General features: G+C 36.8%; 1 protein-coding gene across 1 annotated transcript in view; it reads left to right on the top strand.

Annotated features, from left to right (window-relative positions):
- The window catches only part of LOC106053220 (MAM and LDL-receptor class A domain-containing protein 1-like), a 107,682-nt gene extending 98,795 nt beyond the window's left edge, over positions 1–8,887 (top strand). The window contains exons 60-65 of the mRNA XM_056043065.1: positions 806–3,572; positions 4,952–5,029; positions 5,680–5,776; positions 7,232–7,316; positions 7,486–7,538; positions 8,598–8,887. Of these exons, the coding sequence (XP_055899040.1) occupies positions 806–3,572; positions 4,952–5,029; positions 5,680–5,776; positions 7,232–7,316; positions 7,486–7,524 (3,066 nt within the window). The 3' untranslated portion in view covers positions 7,525–7,538; positions 8,598–8,887. The remainder of the gene's footprint in view (positions 1–805; positions 3,573–4,951; positions 5,030–5,679; positions 5,777–7,231; positions 7,317–7,485; positions 7,539–8,597) is intronic.
- The last annotated feature ends 5,291 nt before the right edge of the window (positions 8,888–14,178 follow it).

The following is a 14,178-nucleotide window of genomic DNA, read 5'->3' as shown; positions in this document are numbered from 1 at the left end:
GTTTTTTGTGCCTAGTGCAGGACGGTTGGTTTTTTAGAGATATATTCTAAGTGTAGAGACTCTAACTATTTTTGCTGTATGAGAGTGAAAATAATGGAATTAAAGATGTTTATATGTCGGTAAAGTGGCATTCTGAATCTTATTTTATCGTTGTATGTGTCATTATGATATTGTCCAGGACTTGGGTACAATTAGCATGAAAATGAGTCTTTGACAACGTCCTACGCGTCATGCATTTAGTCATGCATATTAACCAATGACTTAAATTCTGCCAAGTCACTGGTTTTCCTGGCTAGCTCAGGCAACCCATTCCATGCTCTAATAGCACTAGGGAAGAAGGAGCATTTGTACAAATTTGTCCTAGCATATGGAACGAGGAATGTGCCTTTATCTTTGTGTATTTTATTAGATTTTATATTTGAAGATTACTTTTGAGTCTTCTATCCTGAAGGCTTTCTAAATTTAGTGATTTTACTAAAGTTGTTACTCAAGTCAAATGTGAATATTCGTTTGTTATGAATCTCACTGCTCTATTTTGTGTAAGTTGTAGTTTCTTTGTTTTCTTGAGTTGAGGGGTTCCAAATAGAGGATGTATATTCTAATATTGACCTAACCAAGACATGACATGTGAATAACACAGAATCCCATTATCTACAATTCAAGAGAAACTGTTTAGGGCTGCCTCTAAATACAGAGGAGGTCTTATTTATATTTATTTAATTTAAATGGTAATACATTGCTTTATAATTTTAAGCACCTCAAATATATAAATATAAAAAATATAAGTACTATGTTTCTCTTTAAGGTCAAGGCCTGTGACTTTGAGAACTCGCTTTGTGATTGGATTCAAGAGTCCAGCACTGACTTGTTTTGGAGATTTGGTACTGGCGTCAACCATGACACACCAGTGTCCAGAGATCATACTCTGGGGATGGCTAGTGGTCATTACATATATACCAGTTACTCACCAGGGTTGAGCTTTCAAGTAAGGAGCAAGGCGCGACTTGTCAGTCCTGTGTTCCAAGCCTCGGCATCAAAGACATGCCAGCTGACTTTGTATTATTACATGTTGAAAAACTTAAACAACAGCTTGACACTGAGTGTCAGTCTTAGGACAGCCCAAGGTGGCTATGAGACCAAACTTTTCTCCCATTCAAGGGGGGACTTCACCGGATGGGAGCGCTACGTCATCCCCATTATTTCCCCTCAAAACTTTCAATTAACTCTTGACGTTGTTCCAGGAACAGGAGCCAAGGCTCAGGCGATAGTAGCCCTAGATGACCTGGTGTTTAGTTCTGGATGTCAGGCTGTTTTTACCCCACTTCCTACTCCTGGCTACACTCTAACCACTCAGCCTGTGACACCTTTCCGATGTTTGAGCGGTCAGCACCAGTGTCCAGATGGGAAGTGTATACAGGCCAAGTTTGTTTGTGACTTGAAACCAGACTGTGCTGATGGGTCAGATGAAACTGATTGTGGGGCATGTGAGTTTGAAACTGGAGCCTGCGGCTGGTACTCAACAAGTACTGGTAGTCTAGACTGGGCTCTGACTACACCAGATGTCATGGGAAAAGTAGGTCCAACAGTGGACACCACTTACAACAACAGTACTGGACATTACCTCTATATTAAACCAGCCTATGGACTTGGTGTTTCAGCTGCCATGATGACCAGTGGTCCTCTACCTCCTATCATCGGAGCATGTACGATAACTCTGGAGTACTATGGGAACCCATCTATTTCAGGACACATGTCTCTGTTGATTAATGACCAGGGATCAGCCATTCCTTTGATGACAGTTCAAGTTGACCAGGCTTCATCAACAGGATGGCAGCTAAGAACTTACAGTTTTGTCAAAGATGTGGATGAAGGCTCTCAACTAATTCTCAAGTTTGATGCTGATAACATCAATGGTTCTCAAAACGTCGCTGCTGTAGACAGCATTAAATTTCATGGATGTTCAAAGCAAGAAGAAGTTGTCAGCTTAACCTGCGACTTTGATTTTAAAAATTTGTGCTCCTGGAAACAGTCTTCTAAGGATGTATTTGACTGGATCTACTCAGGGAGCAATGTCTTCACATCTAATGGTCCCAAGAGAGATCACTCTTTTATGGGCTCAGGGTATTACTTACTGGCCAGGAGTCTCAACCGGCACCAAAAAGATACCACAGGTCTACTAAGTCCTGAATTGCCACCCAGCGGACCGAGCGGAAACTGCCTTAGTTTTTGGTACTTTATGAATGGAGCTGATGTGGGTTCCTTACGAGTAGAAACATATAGTGATCAAGTCAATAACATTCTATATGAACGAGTGGGAAGTTCACCCAACCATTGGATCCAAGCTTTAGTCCCTGTGAAGTCATTGGACGCTTTTAGTCTAGGCATCAAGGCAGAAGTGACCGGAGGCTTCAACGGAGACATCGCCATAGATGACATCCAGTTCAAAGATGGCGCCTGCGCCTCGCCCAATGAATGTATGTACGAAGATAATAATTTCTGTGACTGGTATGAGAAAGCAGGGGACACTATCTACTGGGCTTTGGGAAGCAAGTCAACAGCAATAGGATCCATTCCCCCTGTTGACCATACATTGGACACAGTCAATGGTCATTTTGCTTATGTAGAGACTATAACTCCAGGTACAGCTACTCTAAGAAGTACACTTCGGTTGACTTCAGCTCCGACTGCAACTCTCTGCGTACAGTTTTGGTATCACATGGTCAGTGTCAATTCAACGCAACTTAATATATCTGCAACGCTGCAAGATGGTCAGACTAGAAATTTCTTAAGTCTTCACGGACCATCCGATGATCTTTGGAGAAAGGCCAGTGCTCCTATCACACCCATTACTGGGGTCTACGAGCTGCAAATAGCTGCTGCGGTGCACGGAGGTGTTGGTCATGTGGCCATTGATGACCTGCTCCTTCAAGATGGTCACTGTCCAGCCCCTGGCACATGCAGCTTTGAACAGGACATGTGCAGCTTCACCCCCATGTCCAGAGGTGGAGATTTTGAGTGGGTGCTGCACTCAGATGAGGCTGAAGACAACAGCTATGTATTCATACAGGCCACTAACACAACGAACATCAACGATGCGGCCGCTCTTCTTAGTGAAGTCATTAGCTTCAACCAGATTAAGGTCAAATGTTTGCAGTTCCGTGCCCAGCTCAGGTCGTCTCTACCCACCCAGCCCAGTTTACAGCTACACATCTATTCCAGAGACGCGTCCACCAGTTTAAGAAATGAAATTGAAACACTGAAGACGTTTTCACTAAATAAATGGACAGTTTATCAGGTAGCGTTTGAGGTGCTCGGTGATTTTGAGCTCTTCTTGGAGTCAGTCTACACAGGCCACTCTATTGGTGGCCTGGCACTGGATGATATTTCTTTGAAAGATAACCCGTGTACCCCAACTACAGTCAGCCCATCACAGACACCTAGCTCCTTGCCAGCCACAGAGCCAACTCAAAGGTGTGCTGGCAGTACGTCATGCCAGCTTGTCCAAAACAGATGTGCGCAGCAGTGTGATGGAATCAAAGACTGCACAGACGGCTCTGATGAACTGAACTGCGGTACGTTCTTTTAAAATTTTCTTTGAACTTTTTTTACCTTTGAAATAAAAAATGAATTTAATAACGTAGACACTCCTAGTCTTACAAGCTTAGTTGTCAATTTTGAGCACTATGCTGATGTTGTCTTAAAATGACATGGGCAACCAATGGCTTAAGATACTTAAGAAAATATATTATCTCTGACAGACTTTGATTTTTCTGTGTTGGGTGTGGCAAAATATGTAGGTTACAGCTGAGTCTGCAATGTCACATGAAACACTGCACTCCTCCCTAATCTTCAACTCAAATACAAGCCTTTTTATTATTACAAATATATGAATCTTTTAAAAGTCATTATTTGACAACATTTGAGTGATAGTTCTGCTCATGGAATAAAGTAGATCTGTATTTTGTAATGATGCTGTGAAATGTTGTACTAGATTCTGGTAGGTTTATATTTTGTTACCTTTACCCACAGCTCAGCCCTGATTTATTACAATATTCTCCTGTTTGAAAATACCAAGATAAACCTAGTTCTTTTAAGATTCAAATATTCCATCTCATCTATTTCATTGCCTTACATCTCTTTCATGATTTCCAAAAAAAAAAAAAAATTGAATTAAAAGTTGTATGATGCGATTATCTCATAGCACATAATTATCTTCTGTTCTTTATACGATAAAATGCAAAGAAACAAGTTGGCCTAATTTAAGCCTAACACTTGGCCCTTGAATTTCAGTTTACTTGAAACTCATACTTAGCTATGTTGAAATAGTTTACCACACCTACTTTTGGCCCCTTAATTCTGGTATTCCCCCACCCAAAAAACAACAAGACTCCCTGTCTATTCTCGGATTTTCAATTCTATATCTAGATGCTGATCTAGTCCTTATAGCATTTTCTTTCATACTTTTACTTAGTACCAATACACACAAACACACACTCTTGTAGCTAGTTGGTTTTTATAAAATTATCTACAAACTTATTTTTTTAATGTAATTAAGTTATGTACTGAAGATAGAGAGAGAGAGGGAGGGAGGGAGAGAGAGGGAAGGATGGAGGGAGGGAGAGAGAGAGGGAGGGAGGGAGAGAGAGAGAGGGAAGGAGGGAGGGAGAGAGAGGGAGGGAAGGAGGGAGGGAGAGAGAGAGTGAAAATATGGATTTAAAAGAAGGAATATATCATTTTGTGCTACTAAATATTTGTATTTTGGCTTCATGAAAACATGTTGTTATTACATGTTTCTGATGTTCCTTCAGATTAGAAGATTGTTACACACCAGCCCACACTACCTCCCAAAGGATCAATTTGGGAACTATGGAACACTAGTAAATTTATGTAAAGTACTTAGTTTTTCTGTGTGCATGCTTCATGTAAACATTTGTTGCAATTATGTTCACAGTAGCCTTAACGGTATCAACTTCAAAGTCAATGAGTCATGTGACCAACGAACAACAGAGTCAGAGTGATGAGAGCAGTGGTATGTAGCTTTTGTCTGAGTTTTTTTTTTCTTCAAATATTGATTGAACACTACAATTAGAACATGTTAGTTCTGATTCATCACTGTTAGTAACTTATTTGATTTGATGTTATGATTTGATGTTCATCATGATGTTTTACCCACACATCATGATGTTACCCACACAGGTTATACTGTTTTATCATTAACATGTATCATGTTTATCGACATAGTGTTGACTTTGTTCGGAGGTGCAGTGGCTGAGTGGTAAAGCGCTTGTCTTCAGAAACTGGGTCTATGTCCATATCTTGGTGAAGATTGGGATTTTTTTTTGGGGGGGGGGGGGAATCTTTAGGGCGCCTCAAGATTCCGTCCAGCTCTAATTGGTACCTGACATTAGTTGGGAAAAATTAAAGGCAGTTGGTCATTGTGCTGGCCACATGCCACTCAGTAACCATGGCCCACAGAAACAGATGACCTTTACATCATCTGCCCTACAGACTAGGTCTAAAAGGGAAACTTTATTTTAATGACTTTGTTTATATTTAAACAATGTCTATGTTTAATATTCTTTGGTATTAATGTTTGTCTGTGTCTACATTTACCATGGACTAATGTCTATGTAAGTTTATATGTCCATTTGATACCAAGCATGTTACTTTCCCTTACAGATTCCTGGAAGTTGCCAGTTGGTCTGGTGCTGGGTGCACTGTTTGGTACTGTTGTAACAGTTCTCATAATTGTGTTTATAAGACGTAGAAGAAGAATGTAAGTTGACTTTCAGACCACACTTATGCAAGCACAGAAACACCATAAATGAATCCAGAAATTGTGTACACTAAAATGTTTTAGTATTTGAAATCCAGCACATTGACACACTGATAATGTCTTTTATTTAAATGCATAATGGCTTATAAAAGAGAGGGGGGGGGAAAGGTTTAGTGACTTGCTTTCCTATTCCAATAAATAAGAAATTGGAGAAATGTGCTTTCAAATATAAATGTCAAGTCTAGGAATGAATTAAGATTACAACTTAAGGTTTGAGTATGACAATATATATATATAATAATAATAAGGCTTGTCTTTGAGTCCGAAGATCAGTGAGGAATGCAGTATTTCTGGTGGCTGCGCAGCCTCAACTGTGACCTACATATTTTGCCATACCCAGGGCAAGCCTAACCATTGTCCGCAGGTGGTGGATTTAGATTTTCTTTTCACTGTGTGCGTCTGTCCTCGGAAGCGGATTTACTTTTGCTCGCAAATGTGTATCCTGCTGCATTTGTGAGTGACCTCCAGCTGTCTCGTTCTGAGGCCGCATGCAACCAGGTGCTCACTTCTATGTCAGCCAAGGCAAGTTGACGCCTAAGCTGGTCTTTGAAGCATTTTCGTGGGGCGCCTCTGTTATGTAGACCACTTTTTAGCTCACCAAAAAAGAATGTCTATGGCATATGTTCATCCTCCATATGGGATACATGCCCTGCCCAGCGTAACTGTCGGACCATAAGAAGTCCCTCTATACTGTCCATACCGGCGTTCTCAAGGATATCGCTGTTAGTTGTGCGGTCTTGCCACCGTATGTTCGAGATGGAGCGCAAGCACCTTTGGTGAAAGCTCTCAAGTAGTCTTAGTTGTTCTCTGTAGTGTCCATGTCTCAGATCCATATATAAGGGTTGAGAGAACCACCACCTGGTAGACATTGATTTTCGTAGGCCGGCGGAGCAATTTATTCCGCCAAACTCTCTCCTGATGGCATCCAAAAGCGCCACTGGCCCTGGCCAGATAGTTATCAACTTCCCTTGAAAGTGAGGCGTCATTTGATACCATACTACCCAGATATGTGAAGTGGTCTACCACGTTAAGGAGCTGTCCATTTATGGTGATCTTTGGGGCTGAGTAGGTTGTATTGGGTGACTTTTGTTTTCCCAAGGTTCATAGATAAACCAAAAGAGGCTGCAGCGCATGCAAATTCGTTGACCACGTTCTGGAGATCATGTTCATTGTGAGCTAGCAGGGAGCAATCATCGGCATAGAGAAGCTCTGTTATGACCTTCTCCTTTGTTTTTGTATGGGATAGTAGATGTCGAAGATTAAACACATTGCCGTTGGAATGAAACCTGATGTATATATATATATATATATATACATTTCTTATCAGTCCACATTCCTAAAATGTCACTTTTTTAAACTTTTAATTCTTTGAAAATATCAATCTTTATTCTGTAGACCATTCCAAGCATTGGAGAGTGAACGGCTCAATCAAACGTTAAGTAATCCTGCCTTCATGTATGACACTGATAATCAGGGAAAGGTAAATTTCTAAAGACTTTCTATTTGCCCTTTACCATTGCATCACTACACCAAATATCATTTGACTATTGTGGATTTAGAGCACATTTATTGAATATATTTTAGGTCTCCAAGTGTCTGCATTGCATGGCTCAATGACATTTGAAATAATTTTAATTTGAATATTTCAGGCTGTATCTGCAGAGAATTTTCATGACTTGAACATCTAGTGGATCATAAACCTGTGAGTAAACATAGTTAACATTTAGTTATTTTTTAAAGCAATCACTTTACAATTACTTATATAAAGCTCTGTATTTTGTTATTGATCTGTATTGGTCAAGTTGATTCTTTATTTTATTTTCATTAGTTATATTTTGTAACAGATTCTTTGCCCCCTATATGAAACTTGATTTCAAAATGGATATAGCACAGATTAAATCCAAAAATATCAATTACCAACATTTTAATTAATAAATTAAAAAAAAAAAAAAAAACTTAACCAATCCAAATCGCAACTTAGAATCACCAAAAATATTTAAGCCAAATCGCTAGTAGCAGTTAAATGTACCTACTGTCTTTTCCACTATTAGATTGCATTGACAAATATATTGTAGTGAAACCCCAGACCAGTAAAATTCCAAACTCAAGTTGGTTCTTTTGTGTTGGACATCTCAAGCATTTATAACCTCTTTTTTTAAATCTTAGTGGATAGTGTTACAAGTCAGAGAATAGGGAATTTCCCATTTCTCTTACATCTAAACAGGTTTCAATGAATGTTTGTTTGTTTTACATGTTTCGGATGCTCCTTCAGAGTTGAAGATAGTTTACTTCCTAGTCCAAACCTCCCGCAGGACGACGGGGGATGGGAGCGGGCAGGATTTGAACCCTCGACCATCAATAAATCCGAACGACAGTCCAGCGAGCAAACCGCACGACCAGGCAGAATGATTTGCTTTTAACTTCTCTTATTTATTCAGCTTTAGAAGATAGTTTGGAGTTTGATTACTTACAGGACCTGATTTGGAGGTCTAGAAGCCCTGGGGCAGCAAAAGAGTTGATGCACCTAATTATTTTCCCAATAAAACAAAATATTTTTTTCTATCTAGTCTTTAAAAAATTTATTGACAATAAATACTATTATTTAAATGAAGAATGTAGTGATTTTTTTAAAGTCAAAAGTCCTAAATCCTGCTCTGATTACTTGTTCCCCTCTCTGCCACTGGGTTACTTTTGTTTTGATAGATTGCTTTAAGAAATTAGGAATTGATTTTTTCAGAAACTTTTATTTTATTCTTGACAGGAAACAGTTGTGACTGAAATCAACGCTGACTCCCAACATTATCATGGATAAAATCAACTTGACAGGGACTTAAAAACTGAAAGATGAAATCAAACTGACCTACTTGAAATGAACTTTGCGAGCACTTTCACTATTCATTTTCACCATTCATTTTCACCATTCATTTTCACTATTCATTACAGATTCATAAAATGCAGTTTTCACGTTTGTCTGCCTCTATAGCTAAACTGATTTCATAATCTACTGTCTTGTCCATCTTGTATATAAATTGTTAAAATATCATTTTCTTGTCCATATTCAAATTGTTTGTTTGACATGTTTCAAATGAGAATTGAACATTATTACATCCTGGCCCCAAACTCCTGCAGGATTTATTGGATAGAGGTGGGCAGAATACAAGCAGTGAGACAGCAGTCCAGAGCACATAACATGCAATCAGATTGTTTTGTTGTCTGTTACCAAGTCAACAGAAATATATATTTTTTTTATCTTATCTTTCTTTTAGTGTTAAAAAAAAATAATTTCTTTTCTGATTTCTAAAAGAAAATATTTTTAATGTGCCCTTTTCAAGAAGCTAACAGATTTGTAGCTGAGCAAATAATTTTTTTTTTAAAAGAATGTAAAAATGGAAATGTAAAAGTATAGTATCTGTAATTTAAAGGTATTGTTTGATGTGGAGTCAGGAGCTAGCCAGGAAAACCAGTGACTTGGCAGAATTTAAGTCATTGGTTAATATGCATGACTAAATGCATGACGCGTAGGACGTAATCATCTTCTTTTTTGAAGTAACGTCTGTATCATATAAGATAAGATAAGAGACTTCAGAATATAATTTTTACCTTTAATTCTAAGAGATGTATGATAGCAGTGGACTTATTTATGTAATTCTTTTACTTTTTATTCATGAACAATTTGTTTCTGTCCCATTTTGCCAAATACAGTTAAAAAAACAACAACATGAAATCTTATTCCAAGAACATTATCTTAAAAATAGTTTATTCTTACATGAAATTTATATTAATGGCTTACAAATTTCTGTTGTTTTTTTATACTGCTGTCATGTATTTAGTGTTAAAGGAATTGTAGTTTTCAGAAAACAGTTTTTTTTATAAATAAGTCACTTCATTTTGAGTAGTATATTACAACTTTGTCTTTTGAATCCTGTTATGATATAAAGCTGTTTTTTTTTAAAATGTAACACTTGTAATTGTATGTATATCTTTTTGTACACTTTGATATGCACATTAAATATTTGATATTCATATATTAAAATATTTAGACAATATTTCTTTATTATTCAAAACTATTCATACAATCTATAAAACAGTTTAAGGTCATTCTACATGACCTAGCAAGTATAGTGCTATAAACCTTATAGAGTTTCAGGGAAATAATCTACACATTGTAGGTAAAGAAAGCACTAACATTGTAGGAATTAGTGTTTTTAAAAGAAAGGTCTTTAGGGGTCGCAAAGACCTTCCTTCAGGGAACAGTACCAGGAAAAAGAAGAGGCAGACATAGAAAGCGATGGGAAGACAACGTAAAAATTGGATGGGCCATCCACTGAAAGAGGTTATATCCAAGACAAAAGATAGAAGGGAATGGAGAGAGATGATTGTAAAAAAAAATGTTTTACATGTTTCTTCAGAGTTGAAGATAATTACTTCCTAGTCCAAACCTCCTGCAGGATGACTGGGGATGGGAGCGGGCAGGGTTTGAACCCGGGACCATCGATAAATCTGAATGACAGTCCAACGTGCAAACCGCACAACCAGGCAGCTATCCGGTTAGGGTTAGGGATGGTCAACAGATCTTGTGTGATACCCCAATGGTCCGACAGGTGAAGGTGACAGGGCAAAAAGAAACGAATTGTTTCCACCGACTGAATGTTTTGTTTTTTTTGGTTTAAATAATCATAAGTCTTGGGGAGGGGGTATACAGAAATTCTATAAGAAAAAAGATGTTACTCATCCTTATGCTTATGCAACAAATACCTCGTGCTACCTAATCAAATATTCAGTACTTGGAACATGAAACTCCTTGGTTGGGAAGTCAAGCACTTTGCTTCTCAGCCATCAGCCCCTGCTCTCCCAATTTTTAACACAATAAATGCTTACTTGATACAGGCAAGATAGTTTGAGAGCCTCTGACAAGATAGTTTGAGAGCCTCTGACAAAGATAAAATTTTAAAGACACATTTGTTATTGTATGTAATGATTTAATTGTCATTGTAAACTAGCTTTCACTTTAGATTTAGACTTAACTTAGGCATTGTAAACCTTAAACTAGATTTAGACTAGACTCCTTTAAAAACTAAAATCAAGAACAGTCATCATGAAATTGCTCTGGCTATTTATCCTAATAATCACTAAATGCACACTAGCTGAACACAGAACTAGATCTACCTTTGTCAACACTAAACTTAAAAAGGAAACAACAGTCATAATCAATCATCACACTTTAGAACAATGCAACTTCAAAAATAACCTAACATACACATCTATAACATTAAAGAAGATTACCCATCACAAATGGAAGTTCTCAATCAGACACAGCAGAAATAAATACCTATCACTGTTAATATTAATAGCAGGAGATGTAGAGTCAAATCCAGGGCCTAGATCTAAAGATAGATGCAACATCTGCAAAAAAATATGCACCCTGAAACAGAAAGCCATTCAATGTGACACCTGCGATGAATGGTACCATGCATCATGTCTCCATATGAATACATCTGTGTATTATGCCTTAGGCAACAAAGACGCATCATGGCACTGTGTACCGTGTGGGTTACCTCAGTTTACATCAGGACTGTTTGATTCCTTTGATGCGGACACTTCTAACCCATACAACATCCTAAACACCATCCCGAACCAAACTCACCAACCACTAGCCAGATCCACTCCTGTTAAACCTAAATCTACTAAAATTAATACAACAGCCTCACTAAACAAACCTACTAAAGAAGTAATACCAAAATACCTTAAAACCTTAGTTATAAATTTTCAAAGCATTAGAAACAAAACAGCAGACTTAGAAATTTTATTAGAATGTGAGAAACCAGATATAATTGCAGGAACAGAAACTTGGCTGCATCCTGAAATTTATAATGCAGAAATTTTCAATAGTAATTATGAAATTTTTAGAAAAGATAGGGCTGATAATCATGGAGGAGTTCTTTTAGCAATAAAAAACACTCTTATAGCAGAAGAAATTACCTTACCTAACTCAAAAAATGTAGAATGAACATTTTGTAAAATTAATACCACCTCAACATCCCTAATAGAAGGCAGCATTTACAGACCACCAAATTCTAGTTTAGAATACATGCAGGAACTATGTAATCAGATTACTACACTTAAAGAGACAAATAAAAATGCAGTTTTTTGGATTATGGGTGATTTCAACCTACCTGATATAAATTGGAAAACACTAACCATAGATAAACACCAAAACCTTAAGGACATAAATGAGCTTTTCATAGAAACTTTACACAACCTAAGTTTAGATCAAATCATTAAAAAGCCAACTAGATTAAACAACACATTAGATCTCTTCTTAACCAACAGACCTGGATTAGTAGTTGATTATGAAATTATCCCTGGTCTATCAGACCATGAGATCATAAAAATACACAGTCAGATAAAAGCAGTAGCCAATACAAAACCCAAAAGAAAAATCTTACTCTGGAAAAAATGTAACCTGACACAACTACACCAAGCTGCACTAAACTTTCAACAAACATTCTTATTAGAAAAAGACATTAACCAACCAGTCGATGACCTCTGGAATTTCATTAAAAACCATCTTAAAAGCATTATAGAAAATCATATACCAACTAAATACGCACCAGACAAAATAAATAAATGCTGGTTTAATAATAGACTAAAGAAGCTTTGTAAACAGAAGGTAAACCTATATAAAAAATTTAAAGAAACTAATGCAGAAAGAGTTTACAAAAAGTATATAAAAATTAAACACTTAACCCAAAAAGTAAGCAGACAGCTGCAGAGTGAATACATAAACAATGTAATATCTAAAGATAACAACAAAAACCTATGGTCATACATTAAGTCTAAGAAAATGGAAACAACAGGCATAGCACCATTAAAAGATGAACATAATACATAATGATAATGAAACTAAAGCAAACATCCTAAACAAATACTTTGCATCAGCATTCTCAGCCCCAGGAGACAAAGACATATTACTGAATTTGAACCAAGTAAACAACATAGAAGATATAGTAGTACAAGAAAATGGAATTCAAAAACTATTAGCCAACACCAAACCAAATAAAGCTTCTGGACCTGATGGTATTCCAGCTAGATTACTCAAAGAACTAAGCAATGAGCTAGCCCCAGTGTTCAAAATACTCTTTCAGGCTTCACTTAACCAGGGCAGAGTACCAAAGGACTGGAAAGAAGCTAATGTCACCCCCCTATTTAAAAAAGGAGAAAAATCTGACCCAGGAAACTACAGACCAGTATCACTTACCAGCATCACATGTAAAATCCTAGAACACATAATATGTAGCAACATCATAAACCACTTAGACAAACATAATGTCCTCACACCATACCAACATGGCTTTAGGAAATATAGATCATGTGAAACACAACTAATAGGACTAATTGATGATTTTTCAAAAGGTTTAGATAATAGTGAACAAATAGATGCTATCTTACTAGATTTTTCTAAGGCTTTTGACAAAGTTCACCACCATAGTTTGCTTAAAAAATTAAAATATTTCGGCATTAATGGTCCACTGCATCAGTGGATTAAAGATTTTCTGATAGGGAGAGAACAAACTGTAATAATAAATGGCTCTAAATCAACACCGATAACAGTAAACTCAGGTGTACCTCAAGGAACAGTCTTGGGTCCACTACTATTTTTAATTTACATAAATGATTTACCAAATTGCATTAGTTCAGGAACAAAAGTCAGATTATTTGCAGACGATTGCATAATATATAGAACAATAAAAACAACACAAGACACAGATATTTTACAAAGAGAATTAGATGAATTACAGAAATGGGAATCAAATTGGAGCATGTCTTTCCACCCAGAAAAATGTCAGTTGTTAAGAGTAACAAAAAAAACTAAAACAAATTAATTCCACTTATCTTATTCATGGCAAACCAGTAACACAGACTAAAAACGCAAAATACCTAGGTGTTATAATAAATGAAAAACTATCATGGAATCCACATATTGATGAAACTACAAAAAAATCAAACAAAGCATTAGGATTTATTAAAAGAAATTTCTATAAATCAAATAAGAACATAAAACTAAAATGTTATTTAACCTTGGTTAGGCCAATAATAGAATATGCATCCTCCGTTTGGGACCCCTCAACTCAAGAAAACATTAAGAAACTGGAACAGACACAAAATAGAGCAGTGAGATTCATAACAAACGAATATTCACATTTGACTAGAGTAACACCTTTAGTAAAATCACTAAATTTAGAAAGCCTTCAGGACAGAAGGCTCAAAAGTAAAGTAGCAATCATACATAAAACACTGAACCATAATCTTCAAATACAAAAACAAAATTTAATAAAATACTC

Source organism: Biomphalaria glabrata, chromosome 10 (assembly GCF_947242115.1).
Source record: "Biomphalaria glabrata chromosome 10, xgBioGlab47.1, whole genome shotgun sequence".
NCBI classification, from domain to species: Eukaryota; Metazoa; Mollusca; class Gastropoda; family Planorbidae; genus Biomphalaria; species Biomphalaria glabrata.
This window is presented reverse-complemented; position numbering and strand designations above follow the sequence as displayed.